This window comes from Linderina pennispora, assembly GCF_002104995.1.
Source record: "Linderina pennispora strain ATCC 12442 chromosome Unknown DL89scaffold_1, whole genome shotgun sequence".
Classification (NCBI taxonomy): Eukaryota; Fungi; Kickxellomycota; class Kickxellomycetes; order Kickxellales; family Kickxellaceae; genus Linderina; species Linderina pennispora.
The window spans coordinates 2,278,848-2,291,957 of record NW_024468249.1 but is presented as its reverse complement, the minus strand read 5'-3'; the positions used below and the strand labels follow the sequence as shown (position 1 = coordinate 2,291,957).

The following is a 13,110-nucleotide window of genomic DNA, read 5'->3' as shown; positions in this document are numbered from 1 at the left end:
CAATGACGTGCATAAATACATGCTCTATGGCACAAAAGTGGGGCAGGCTGCCCTTTCTTGGCAGAGCCAGCGTTGCCAGTCGCTCTTTACAGCCAGTGTAGGGGGAGCAGATCTCGCCCAACCCCTGATATTTAGGGCCCGCCCACAGCTGGGTTCAGTGCGTGCTTCTTACCAGTCGATATCGTCGCCATTGATGATGCGGTTGTATGCGTCGGCTATCTCGGGATTACTCAGATCGCACGCCATCGCCTCAATACTGTGTTTCTTTCCGTCAGTCGTAAAAATAGCGTATGCGTAGGTAATTCCAGCTTGAGCACAAACTTTGGGCTGCGCGCAAAAGAAAAAGGGTGTCGTTATTCTGGGGGTTAAAGTAAGAAGAGGTGGAAAAGATGCAGAGGAAGGGAATAGTTGGAAGAAGAGAGAGGCTTCTTGGCACCGGCGCCATCTTCTTTTGTGTACTCGGCCCAGCGAGGCTGGTGCAGGGTGATGTTTCTGAGCGACAGCGCTTGTTCGCTGAGCGTCCGACCCAAAAAAATCCTGCACATGCATGATCCGGGAGGCGACTGGGCAAGTGGCAGGAAATAGGAGCGATCGGTGACTATGATGTCGGCCACCGCTGCCAAAAGACAGCATGTGGAGCCTGGAGGAACCCTAACGCGAGGACACAGCGGTGGTGCGCCCGCTTCCACAGCCACAGTGCAACAAATAAAGATCCTGGAGCTACCTCTGAGCATCCCTGGCTCAGTGACGACCAGGGCAATTTTTTCCCGTCGATCCGGCCCGGGCACAGTCCGAAGACGACATCGCTCACGTGTAACGGCTCTGTGTCCAATGGCATTGTTAGGCCGTGGGATCAATCGACAATTATCAAACCCCTCTCCGCCGGCTCTTCCAACTCCACTCGATCTGTTTCCCAGCTATTTTTATACTTACTTTGATACTACTCGCTCAGAAGACATGACCAAAACTATCGTTATCGGCGTTCTGGCTCTGCAGGGAGCCTTCATTGAGCACATCCACGCGCTGAACACGCTGCGCGAGGTCGAGCACATCCGCGATGTCGTCGAGGTGCGCACCAAGGCTGAGCTGGACAAGGTCGATGCCCTCATCATTCCAGGCGGCGAGTCGACAGCAATTGCACTCATTGCGGAGCGCTGCGGCATCCTCGATGATCTGCGCGAGTTTGCTCGCACCAAGCCTACCTGGGTAACGTATTCATGCATTTCTCCCATGGGGCTACAATCACACCTGCTACCGCAGTGCTGTGAGTATCGCGGGATCATGACACACTAACTGCATGGCGTGCCAGACAATTGATCATCTTCACAGACTCTAATGACTCAGCTGCTAACACCTGCCTGTTGATCCCACAGTAGGGAACGTGTGCCGGCCTGATCCTGCTGGCTAAGACGGCCATTCATCACAAAGAAGGGCGGCCAGCAGCTGCTTGACGCCCTGCCAGTGACTGTGTCCCGCAACCAGTTTGGCCGCCAGGTCGATTCGTTCACGATCAAGCTGGATTCGAAGCACATCGCCGGCGAGCCGTTCAACTATGTGTTTATTCGCGCCCCTGCGATTGTCTCCGTCGATGATCCTGAGGTCGAGCCGCTTGTGGAGCTGCCGCCGGGAATTGGTCAGACCGAGGAGTCGGAGAACGGCCTGCTGGTTGCGGTCAAGTACCGCAGTATGCTTGGCACCTCGTTCCACCCAGAGCTGACCCACGACAACCGCTGGCACCAGTACTTTGTGCGTATGGCGCTGAGTCTGATCTAAATCCTCTTTTACCGAGCCATATTCGCTGACATCCAATGAATAGAATGATTTAAAGGCAGTCAAGCCGCGCGCGATTTCGGTATTCCAAAACGCTCTTTTTGACACCATTTGCCTGTTTCTAAACTTCTTTTTTCTGCAAGTAATGAGCAACACAGACAACCACGTACACCCGCAACCACAGCCGACTGCGCGCACAAAGCCACTGGTAGAAAGCGCGATCGAGTTTCCCGACGAGCCTCTGCTACTGCGCATGGACAAGACAACCCACGCATTCTACAAGACTTTGACCGATGAGGCGGACAAAAAGATGCTGGAGGTGGTCACACACACGGCCAATGTCAGCCCGATTCTGCGGCAGGCCAGCAAAAAGGACTTCAAAAAGTACGGCAACCCTGAATACCCGACGATTACCAGCTCGATTATCGACAAATACGCCGAGCGCCAAAAGGTGCTGCTGTCGTCTGGCACCCTCGACCTGGTGTGGGGCATCAGATGGCTGCTGTCGTATGTGGTGCTGATCGACTACCCACTGCAGGGCACAGAGATGGTGGACACGCTGATTTCGGTCACACAGCGGATGGCTCGAGGCGCTGGCTGATGCAGACATTCTCGAGGTCAAAGGAAGTGCTGCCACAGTTGATCGAGGTGCTGGGAGTTGCTCATCAGGAGCTGGTAGTCAGCAGGCAGCTATCGACGATGCTTCCCGGCAGCTTTAATAGTGCATGCAGCATCGTATTTGCCGGCGAGCTGAAGACCATTCATGTCAACAACTTTTTTGCCCAACTGGGTCACCAGCAACCCCGAGATTGCGCATGCCAACGGCATTGCGGGTGTTGAGGAGCAGACGGAAGGGGTGGCAGTGGATGCAGTACAAACAATTGGTGGCATGGTCGACCGGGATTCAATATGCGTGAGCACAGCATCAGTCGACCTGCGCATCATGTGCAGCAACAATGACGACGGTAAAGTTGCTGTTACAGAGGCTGAGGGCGACTATTGTATGGATCAAGGTCAGCGAGTTTGATCGCAGCATCATGAAGGATACAGGGACGCCGTTTGAGCTGAAGGTGGGAGCGAGCCGTTGTTGCCAGCCATGCGACCAGGGTTTGTTATTGAGGGAACGCTGCACCGGTTGAGCGACGGGACCCGCTATATCGACCAGGTGACGATGGTGTGGCCGACGTACACGCCGCTAGACTATGTTGATCTGGCCCAGTTCTAGCTAAACCAGCCCCGTGTGATAAATACATTATTGGATACCGTAACCACCCGCCATAACAAGTGTGGTATATACAGAGATTGCCTTGTTGATGCTGCGGGATACCATCTACACTTGCGTGATATTTTCGCCTACTCTCTCCTGAATCGAACCCAATGAGCAGCAGCAGCCAGCTAGACATTGATGACCTATGCGCAAACTATGTGCAATCGGCCGAGGTCGTCCATGGCACCAGTGAAGTGGCTGTAACCCAGCAGCTATTTACTCTATCGGCTGAAATAGCTGCATCAGCAGACACAGCGTCGGTGGTGTTCCTTGAGGTGCACCCTTGCGACCACCTTGCGTCCAGTATTTCACAAATCGAGGTCAACGGCACCGGGCTAGATCGAATAGCGATCAAGTACCTGACATCGGGTATCCAGCTCAAAGCCCTGCTGGCCACCTGGCATCGTCTGGCGCCAGGCTGGTCAGAACCGGGCGTACACTGAGCAGGACTTTTTGACATGGTCTGCAAGTGAACGCACGGAGGAATCTGATGCGCCGGATTGCTTGGTCATTGACGGATTTGATGTGCTCTCCTCGGAAAACAGGTAAGCTCCGGGTTGAACATCATTCATCGGGATTGGCAATATCCACGTGTATGCCGTCCCCAGTGCACGCTTGGCCACGGAGCCACAGGAGGCGAGAAATAGGGGGAAACAGACTCTCGGTTTCCGGAAACTTATATATACCCGGGCAAGCGGAAGCGACAAGCCTGTTTTTTTTTTTTCATTTTACGTTGCCACACTGTAGCAGCATCGGCTATATTGCGCTGCTCAACAACACGCTCGACCTGATAAACCGGACACGGTCCAGGTAAGTTTTGCCGCGTCATTTTCGTGTCGAGAAATACCTCCGAGGCTTGGTTTCCTGCTTGCTATCCGCCAATACCACTACTTGCGACTCAGGCTGGGGGAAATGGTTCTCTTGTAGGCGTGGTCAAGCCCGCTGTCGTCTGGTGCTGGGATCGACTGCATAGCCACGCTTTGCCTCCATTATCTCTTTGTTGGTTAATGAACAAGACGCTTATCTTGCAGTATGCGCCAAGTCCGGGCACAGGGCCACTGCCGCCCAGACGCAGCAGATAGGAGATGGCTTGCGCAGACAGCTCGCAGCAATCTTATCGGAGCGGGTGTCTCTATATGGCCAGTTTGTGCAATCTGGGGAAGGGAGGGCCATGACCAAAAGAGATATGATAGCGTCGACGGAGCTGCCAGAACCATTCTGTTGCGTATGTCGCACACCATGGCCTATTTTGGGGGCAGGTTCGGTGTGTATCCCGTCTGGGCTGAGCGCTCCTTCCTGGCATGTGCTTTGATTGACGGCTGCTTATATCCCGTGTGAAAAGAAGCCTCCCCACAGGCGTAGGAGGATGCCGGAACACAAATGTGGAGAGCCAGCCCAGCATGGAGGCGCAAGCACGGGGGTGTGCATCGCGGGAGGTCAAAAAAGGGAGATCTGCAAGGCAAGTGGTGGTTGCGCATACGGAAAAAGGAGGTGGCAAGGAGAGGGCCACAGAGAGCCAGCCCAGGCTGGAGCACGCGATCAGCAAGGCAGCATGTCCGCAGGAAGGGCAGGGCAGAGCCTTTGGGGTCAGAGTGGGCGTTCTGCCTTCGCACGTCAACCGGATAGCAGTCACAACGTTTGTTTTTGCAGACACAGGCCCATCGCCGTGCCAGGTGGGGGATGTGGACGAAACGGGCGCGGGATTTCCCGAGCGTGCTGGATGGCTTGAAGGCAGACCTGCATTTTCGCAGTCGCCTACGCGGTGGCCCGGGCTCGCACAAACTTCAGCGACAATAATTCCCCTTCTGCCATTCTCCTCTCAGCGGATATATTCCTCAGCGATGGATGCAAATGAGGTGGTGGTGATGGGTTCTTTGAATACAACACAATATGTGGAAAAATGGAAAAATTACAAACAGCAGCGCTTTGCTGCAAAGAAATCGCGCGCAGGATGGTCAACAGGAAGGCAAATGTTCCCAGGGGCCCGGATATTCACGACATGATGAAGTTGATTGAGTTTTTGATATGTGGCTCCTCAAACTCCATCTTCTGCATCAGCTTGCTGTCGGCGATTTCCTTTGGCAAAGGGCCGCTGAACGGCGTAATGGTAGATGCTGTCGATGAGGCCTTGGAAGCAGTGGCGGAGTCAGCGGTGAGATCTGGCAGGTCGTTGCTGCTCAGCTCGCAGCCCGGGGCCGCCCACGGCTCCTCATTTGCATCCTCTCGACAATCGGGCACACGGGGGCAGGGGCGGGGCAGGGGCAGCGGCCGGCTGCTCAGTCTTCACGGGGCTGGCCCTGGGCGCAGACAATGGCAGGGCGTCGAGCGCGGAGGCAGCAGCAAGAACAGCTGAAAGCGCAGGCGACTGGGGGATTCGAAGCATGTGAAGCGGCCGGTGATGCAGTGCGACGGCGACAGGGCAGGCGGGCTGCTGGTGTCAGCTGACCCGCGGCTACTCTCGTTGCGCCTGCGCTTGGCGTCGCCCGGGTGCATGACGGGTGCGTCGGCCGTTGCCAGCTGCAGCTCCTTGATGTAGCACACGCACTGCTCAAGCACCTCCAGCTTTTGCAGCCGAGCCTCGTTGCGGAGCCAGGGAATCAGCTCCTTGAGATCGTTGATGATTGTGTTTGTGACGCTCGCGGCGACGCCGCTCCATTGCCGAATGTGACACACGGCGCTTGCGCTCGCGCTCCTCAGCGTTCATGATGGGCACCCGGAACCGGATGTCCGCCATCGCCGACCCCCACTGACTGGCGGGCTCCTGGGTGCCAGCCCGATCGTCGAACCCCGGCGCCGGCTGGCTAGCCGGACCAACAGCCATCGGCGCTGCGGGCGGGTAGGGATAGTGCATGTGCGGCGGGTACGCCATGTGTGGTGGCATGTTGCGGGCATGCTGCTGGTGTTGGTGGTAGTAGTAGTCGGCAGGAGGAGGGGGCGGCGGGCCCTGGTAGCGGTGCGGCGGCATTTCGCGCGCACCAGCAGACTGATCTGGGGAGCCAGAAGGACGCGGCGCAAAGAATGCGGGCGACTGGGCAGTAGGGCTAGACTCGTTTGTATGGCTCATGGCTAATTATTTTGTGTGATTATATATGTGGAGGGAATAAGGGTAAGCTAGTTGGTAGCAATATGTGCGGAGTGGTATTTCTGGGAGAAAATGTGAACTGGTTTCATAGGCGAGCACAAAAAGGGCGGGGAGGGGCATGCTGGTATTTATATGGTGCGCGAGCGCGGCCACTGCGCTGGTTGCATCGTACGGTTGAAAAAGGCAAGAAACAAAAATGTGCGCGCGCGCACGTCCTCCTAAGCAAGGAGGATAGTCATGAAAAGAGGGGGAAAGGAAAAAGTGGCTCGCTAGGAGTGCTCGGGGGTGCCATGACCCCGCGTTTCCCCCTCCCCCTTTCTCATGGCGGATGCCGGATTGACTCGGAACAGCCCGCATTTGAAAATTTTTTCTCAGCGATACCAGGGCAGGCCAAGGTGTCCTTTTTTTCCAGGCACATGAACCCAGTATGGCCCCTTTATGCTGCCCGTGCCGGTTTCACATGGGAGCTGGTGCGGGCCTATGCCAGCCGTTTCCAAGAGTTGGCCAGCCTGCCACTTGTGATTACAACGACTGTCCTACCACACACGGTCGCGTCCCAGATAAGAACAAATAAAGTGGAGCTCGGAGAGAGGGACTGGATTAAGCTGGCACATGCCAGATGTGCGCAGGGGAGTTTCAACACTCTCGCGCATCGGACCGGCCGTCCACACTTTGCGTGCTCAGCAATAGACCACTTTCAGATGCCCAGCTGCTGAAACTGGCCCCTGCTGCGTGAACTACCATGCACGAGCCTCCCCTTGTGCTCCCCTTGACCCCTCGCCGTGTCTCAAGATCTACTGCATCCCCAGACATGTACGCCGTTTTCATGCCTACCTACATCTTCATCTTGCATTGTTCCAGGCCGAGATTGCAGACCGCCATGGTCACAGACATGCGGGTATGTGACCATGCGGTCCACAGACCCACCGCTTGGGATAGTCGGTCCGGTCCCGGTGTCGACTCGTTGGCTGGGCATTGGGCTCGAAAGCAAGCACACCGCTGCCGCCGGCTGTATGCAACAGCTCATGTCTGGAATTTCGCGCGGGCCTTTTTCTTTGGTTCGTCGGTGTCATGGACTGTTGAACAGTCCAAGTCATCCCGACGGAGAAAAGGACTGGCTTGCGCTGTTGCAATTTCGAAAAGCAATGATTTGCCAAACATGCCTATGGTTAGGAGTCGGCTTTTCGTGACCTGTGCGTGACCACGGTGTACCACGGTGGATCTTCCAGAACACATACCTGGCGCTGCGTAATCTTGATCAGTTGCTGGGCCAATGGGTCTGTAGAGCCACCTTTTAGGCAGCCTGGGCAAATCATTTTTCAGTGCGCTGCTGCCACATGGTTTCCCACACACACCACTGTCCAGCACTTGGAAAGGGATGCGTGCTGGGAATGGTGCACAGGTTCGTGGGAAAAAGGGAGGGCAGGGTTGCTAATTCCAGCAGTGCCCCCGCCGCAGTCCTGTATGAACCAAAGCGTCATCGCTGCTGCCCCCTTTTTGCTGCCCCGTGCGCAACTCCAGAAGCAGCAGCTCGTATGGATAATTGTATGCAGAGGCCGGCACGGCATCCACATGTGCATTGCCACTTGATGGATTTAGGGTGATGGATTAATGCACAAGAACGAAAGCCATATGCATGGCATGCACGGTGTGTGCGGCGGGCAGCAGGAATAGCCTGAACGGATGGAGATTAAAGGTACCAATCGGAACATGTCCCCGCTGTTAAATATACCGCGCAGAGTCTGCTACGAGATTCTACTGTGCCATATGTATAAAAAAGCCTGACGGGCCAATGTACAGCAAGCTCGGATTACTGAGAAGTAAGGGTGATAGCTTGGGTTTTTGGAAGAGGGAACTCTGCTATTTGGACAAAAGGAGAATTTTGCCAGTAGGATGGACAAACCCGGCGCAGTGGCCATTGCGATCATCACTGACCTGTAATTTCTGATAGATGGGCTGGAGGAGATCATGCAATCGAATGCATTTGGTCACAGGCATCCGTAAACGCGGGGGATTTTGTGGTAGCAAGGGGACGCTGCGCTGAGCTGTTGGAGGTTTTGCATTTTGAATGTTGTAGCCACCCCCTTCCTAGCGACGTCTTCCGATGGGGCCAGCCCAAAGACATTGATGGACAATCAGTCGACCTCTTGTGTTCCGAGCATTTCTACGGATCCATCCTAGCACAGCATGCGCGTTTACATATGAACTGCAGCACCAAATATTCGCCGTAGGCGTTTATTTCGCACTCTGGCAACGCAGTGTGAGGGAGAGGTCGGATGTGGCACTGGAGTGTTGTTTGGTTTATTTTCGACACTGTGGAGTGCATCCGTTGTTGTTGCCAGTTCGGAATCAATTTGCCAGTGCAAAGCGGGATAACTTTTTAAGGCTGCCAAGCTCCTACAAGTCGGCAGAAATACGCCGCAGTACATGCATAGCGACGCTTTGAGCGGTATCCAGAAACTTGCTATTTGCCCCAGTCTATCAATAGAACATACGAGGGATATGCTCACATCCGGGTAATATTGGGCGGCAAGTGCTTTTTGGCACATGTCGACCAGCAACATTTAGCCTCTGCAACAACAGGTTTCAAGCAATATGCATAGTTGGCCAGTGCAATTTCAGCGCGTGGAGAAGTTGGGGAAGAAAGGAGAAGGATGCAAAGCGACCTGGGGACATTTTCACGGTGCAGCGACCTTTGAGGCGCAAATCGCTCTTGTGGAAGGCGGCATTTTGCCATACACGGCGATTAGCAAGTCGACCGGTGTACACCGGTGCACATGTCGTTCGGTCTTTTTTCAGAACGAAGCTGGCATGCAACCAACAACAAATGTCAAGAGATAGAGAAATCATGCAGCCTGAAAAAAATGTGCATGGGCGTCTCTCTCGAGTTTGCCAATCCTCGCTCTCTTGTGTGCATTTTGTCGGCACTCGGGCTCATCCTTGCATGCACGATGCTGGCCCACCCTTTGGCGTCTGAGAGGAAAATAGCTGTAATCCTGTTCTGCCGCCATTGGAAGGCACAGGGCGGAGCATGCACCCGCAAACCTGATTCAAGAGGTGGAGCTACAGAGCTCCCAAAAATACCTTTGGGATTTGCCAGAAACCCACTCGAGTGTCACTGGCAATGCTCCTGGCAAATCATCCAAGGAAGGAGCGGCCGCCTGCACATTGGCCAGTAAAGCTGTGAACCAAGGTGAGGCGATGCTTGTGAACGGATTCCTGGGCTGTATTGATCTACACAAATATCAATGTACAGCACTGGATGCTGACACATGGACATGGGCGACGAGGGGGAAGGTGTGCATCGGGGTCTCACTGAGCAGCATGGTTTGCACCGTTGCGGTATCCACTGGGCAGTGTGCAATGCGGAGTGCATGCTGGCAAGCGCTTGGCTGGGATGAATTGCGAAATGGCGTTAGAATATGTACAGGCTGCAGGTTGTGATGTGCCCAAGCAGGACATGCGCATGCCGTTTAGTGAGATGTGCCACCTCCGCTTGGTACAGAGTTTAAAATGCGCGGCGCACTTGCAACTATCAGTGGCAAGTCAATTGGTGCAGTCTATTTCATTCTCACCAGTCACTTTATTTTTTTTTGGCTACATTCGACTTTTCACCATTCGCCCCACCCCCACCCCCACCCCACACACTGCATTCTGGCCGCTTTGCCACCAGTTCACCCGACAATAGTAAACGTGCAGCTCTAAAGTCCATTGCTGAATGTTGACACGGCTGCTTACTGAGCGCTTAGAGGCCGGTATGTGTGGAGAGCGTCAGAACAATGGGGTTGCTGGAGAGGGCTGTTTGCTAATGTTGCTCGAGTCCTTTCATCAACTGAATCCGCTGCCTGTCGTCCACCTGATTCCCTTGGCAGCGGTAATGAAAGACAAATGCAAGGCTCCAAAGCAGGAGCAAGTGTGAAGAACACCGCCAGCACTCGCTCTCTTCTATTTACTTGCCTTTTCTGAATAGAGCTGCTGCGCACACACCCGCCAATAAACCCATGCGTGCGCTGTGCAACCACTCCCAAAATCAGTCTCTTGGCCGAACAATTTTCCACTGTGTAATGTTCTTCCTTCCCTCTCCCCATCGGAGAGTAAGGAAGGAATGGAGTTTGTGTATTTCACAAGCTAATGCGCCATCGGCGTCGGTATCCAGACGCAACTTGATTCGTTTCGGCTGATTCAACAGCGTACTCAGCTAGTACCAATAGGCCTTTTTGGCGGTATCGCATGTGTGGGGCTTAAATAGACGCTTTAATATATCCTGACCTTTCCATAGACACCTTTTGCATCTCGGTACAGAATCGGTGCAACGGGAGGGAGAGGAAAATGTTGAGAAGAGCTGCACAATACGGCCTTTCTCCCCATCAAAAAATGGTCAGATCTTGGCTGGGAACTGGCGTGCAGAGGATGTTGCCGCCCGTCCCTGGTGCCTGGGATGACACCGCCAAAAGAATAGATAAACCGGAACACCCTGGCATTTTATTCCCATGCAATGTAGTGGCCAACGAGCTCGAGTGCCCCCAGGCCCAGAAACAACAAGATTCGGACCTCTTTGACGGCTGGAGTGCTCCTCCTCTCGTTCCGCTGCTGAGGCTGTGTGCTTGGCGCAGAACCGGTTGTGGGCCAATCCCCTTTTGTCACAATTCATAATAACATGATAAAGCGAGCAGGCGCAGTGTGGGGAGGCGAGAGCGCGGAGAGAGCAACAGGCGTGGAGAACGGGACAAGGCATGGTAAATCCCCCAAGGATGGAGAACAGGCACCAGGGGAGGGCTGGCACCCGAAGCTGCAACACCCCTCTCCATACCGCCATTTTCTTGCAATAACGCAATTCACTACGCACTTGGAATCGCACCCGTACAGGCTAATTTTTCTTGACTGCCAGGCACTGAAAAAAAAAAAAGAGGAATACAGCGCACACTTTTCTATGGCAGGCAGCCCTTGCTTTCCACGCTTATAAAATCTCCATGTCGGTCCAGCAATTCCCTCCTTCACCTTCTTCCCCATTTTGCCATTCCTTTACCTAGACTTTCATACCCTTTTCACTTCGCCTCCTTTATTTGGGTTGTCGAGTATAATTGGCGCACCGACTATTCGCCATCCAGCTTATCTTGTTTCTTGAGGCTGATAAGACCGTCCTGGGCTTCCCTGGTTGAACCGCCGTATAAATAGCACTTCTCCCACCACGTTTACCCGGAAGCTTGTTTCTCCACACCTTCACACACCCCAATTTTTCTGTATACGGTCCAGCAAGGAAAAAATCCTTTTCTTTTGAAACCGAATACTGAATCGATTCCCGTAGCCGCGCCGCGGACTGCTGTTGACTCTGGCATTTTGGAGCATCTGAAAGAGCGGCATCTTTTTATTTTGCAGCGCACCGTGCTGGTCACATCCCGGCCGTTCCGATACATAAAACATTGCTTGCACATCCCTTCCACATTTTTATACTTCATCTCTGACTCCTATTCTCCCTTGACATTTTTCACCGCCTCTATTTCTATTATTCACTAGTCCTTTGGACAGCAGCGACAAAAACTGTAGTCATGCCCGGACCTCAACCCTCTGAGGAATACACATCAACTTGGGCCACATGCCAGGACCAAAAGGGCAGGGAGCCCAATGACCTGCACAGCAGCTATTCCCCGCCCTCGCTGTCAGCGGTCAAGCACTCGGTCGATGCGATAGGTGGGCATGCGCTGGCACAATCGCCCACACGCTATCACCCGGGGCAGCACACGGTGCATCAGGCGAGCAGTCAAAAGTGTGCGTTTCGGCGACACCCAGGCGGCGGCATCGCACGTGGTCGACGTCTTGAAAGGGCGCCATCCGCAATACTCGCAGCCACCACATTCGTACTCGCAACCTCAATCGCACTTGCAGTCACCACGCACACACGCTCCACATCCGCCACTGCCTGGCGCTGCGGGAGGTGAGGCTGGCGCTATGACTGCAGGACAGCGCCCCCATGTACCATACCACCCCCTCTGCGCACTACAACAGCCATCCATCCCCGTCTGCCACCACTCCATCCTCCTTACCCTCACACCATATGCCCAGCTACTATCACGATAGCCCGCCGCAGCTGGGCAGCCGCACCAGCTCGCAACAAGGCTACTACTACCAGCGGCACCCGTCGTACGCACACACAGCGCCTCGCCACCAAACAAGCATGAGCGTGTCCATCCCGCCGCAGCCGCATTCGCAACGGCTGTATTCGTCCTCCTCTTCTCCGGTCACCGCGCCAGGCGCGCGCCCGTCATTCTCACAGAGCCGGCCGCTGACTGCTGAAGAAAAGGAGATTAAGCGCAAAGTGTCGCACTCGGCAATCGAGAAGCGGCGGCGAGAGCGCACCAATGCAGTGCTGCGGGAGCTGCAGAACATTGTCCCTGGTCTGTGCAAGCCTGGAAAGATCCAGAAGCTGGAAATTCTGGAGGCTGCAGCAGAGTACATCCGCCAGCTGTCAGCGCTGCCAGGCCTCCACGCAGCATCGGATGGGCGGCGGCCTTCCACCGGCGGCCTCAAATCAGCACTACCCACAGTACGTGCCTCAGATGCAGCCGTTCCGGCAGTACACGGGACCCCCTGTGACAGCACACGATGAGCCAAAGGATATACGGTCCGGGAGTGTGGATCAGCAGCACCAGTCGGTAGCCACGCCCATGTCCGCCTCCTCTGGAACCGTTCACGAGGACCTGCCTGATGATTCGCTCCAGCCCGCTATGGCCGACCCGGGATCGTCAGCATCAGACCCCTCTTCAATGAAGGTCAACTTTTTGTTATGCTGATATTGCCTTCCGCTCCGGCCCATTGCCAGTACTCTTTTTTTAGCTGCCGCATTGCCAAGTAATAACAAGCCTGTGAATTTTTCGTTTTTCCCACCTGCCGCGTGCTTGCAGGCGAGAGAAACTCCTCATAGAATAGCGCAGTCCCCATCCATACGCACAGCAGGATTTCTCCGGCATAGGCGAGGGACTGGCAGGGAAACAAT

The 13,110-nt window shown here is 54.7% G+C and overlaps 5 protein-coding genes across 5 annotated transcripts; 3 read left to right on the top strand and 2 right to left on the bottom strand.

The window, feature by feature from the left end:
* Positions 1-295: 295 nt before the first annotated feature.
* Positions 296-555, bottom strand: DL89DRAFT_264418 (uncharacterized protein; the record flags this gene model as incomplete). Its single annotated transcript, XM_040886239.1, has 1 exon — positions 296-555. A coding segment is annotated over exon 1 (184 nt), but the record flags the coding sequence as incomplete, so codon positions are not given.
* A 340-nt stretch (positions 556-895) lies between these two features.
* On the top strand, positions 896-1,842 carry DL89DRAFT_264417 (SNO glutamine amidotransferase). The gene is made up of 2 exons (XM_040886238.1): positions 896-1,206; positions 1,429-1,842. Exons 1-2 carry the CDS (start codon positions 958-960, stop codon positions 1,771-1,773), a joined length of 594 nt encoding a protein of 197 aa, XP_040747789.1. The 5' UTR covers positions 896-957; the 3' UTR covers positions 1,774-1,842.
* A 73-nt stretch (positions 1,843-1,915) lies between these two features.
* On the top strand, positions 1,916-2,995 carry DL89DRAFT_290100 (uncharacterized protein; the record flags this gene model as incomplete). Its single annotated transcript, XM_040890047.1, has 6 exons — positions 1,916-2,320; positions 2,361-2,387; positions 2,419-2,535; positions 2,579-2,740; positions 2,784-2,840; positions 2,891-2,995. 6 exons carry the CDS (start codon positions 1,916-1,918, stop codon positions 2,993-2,995), a joined length of 873 nt encoding a protein of 290 aa, XP_040747788.1.
* A 1,650-nt stretch (positions 2,996-4,645) lies between these two features.
* Positions 4,646-6,234, bottom strand: DL89DRAFT_264413 (uncharacterized protein). The gene is made up of 3 exons (XM_040886237.1): positions 5,707-6,234; positions 5,325-5,672; positions 4,646-5,210 (listed from the first exon to the last, which is right to left on the bottom strand). The coding sequence occupies exons 1-3, from the start codon at positions 6,099-6,101 to the stop codon at positions 5,030-5,032; spliced, it is 924 nt and encodes a 307-aa protein (XP_040747787.1). The 5' UTR covers positions 6,102-6,234; the 3' UTR covers positions 4,646-5,029.
* A 5,574-nt stretch (positions 6,235-11,808) lies between these two features.
* DL89DRAFT_19187 (uncharacterized protein) lies at positions 11,809-12,835 on the top strand. Its single transcript, XM_040883972.1, has 2 exons — positions 11,809-11,860; positions 11,907-12,835. Exon 2 carries the CDS (start codon positions 12,088-12,090, stop codon positions 12,721-12,723), a length of 636 nt encoding a protein of 211 aa, XP_040747786.1. The 5' UTR covers positions 11,809-11,860; positions 11,907-12,087; the 3' UTR covers positions 12,724-12,835.
* Positions 12,836-13,110: the final 275 nt, after the last annotated feature.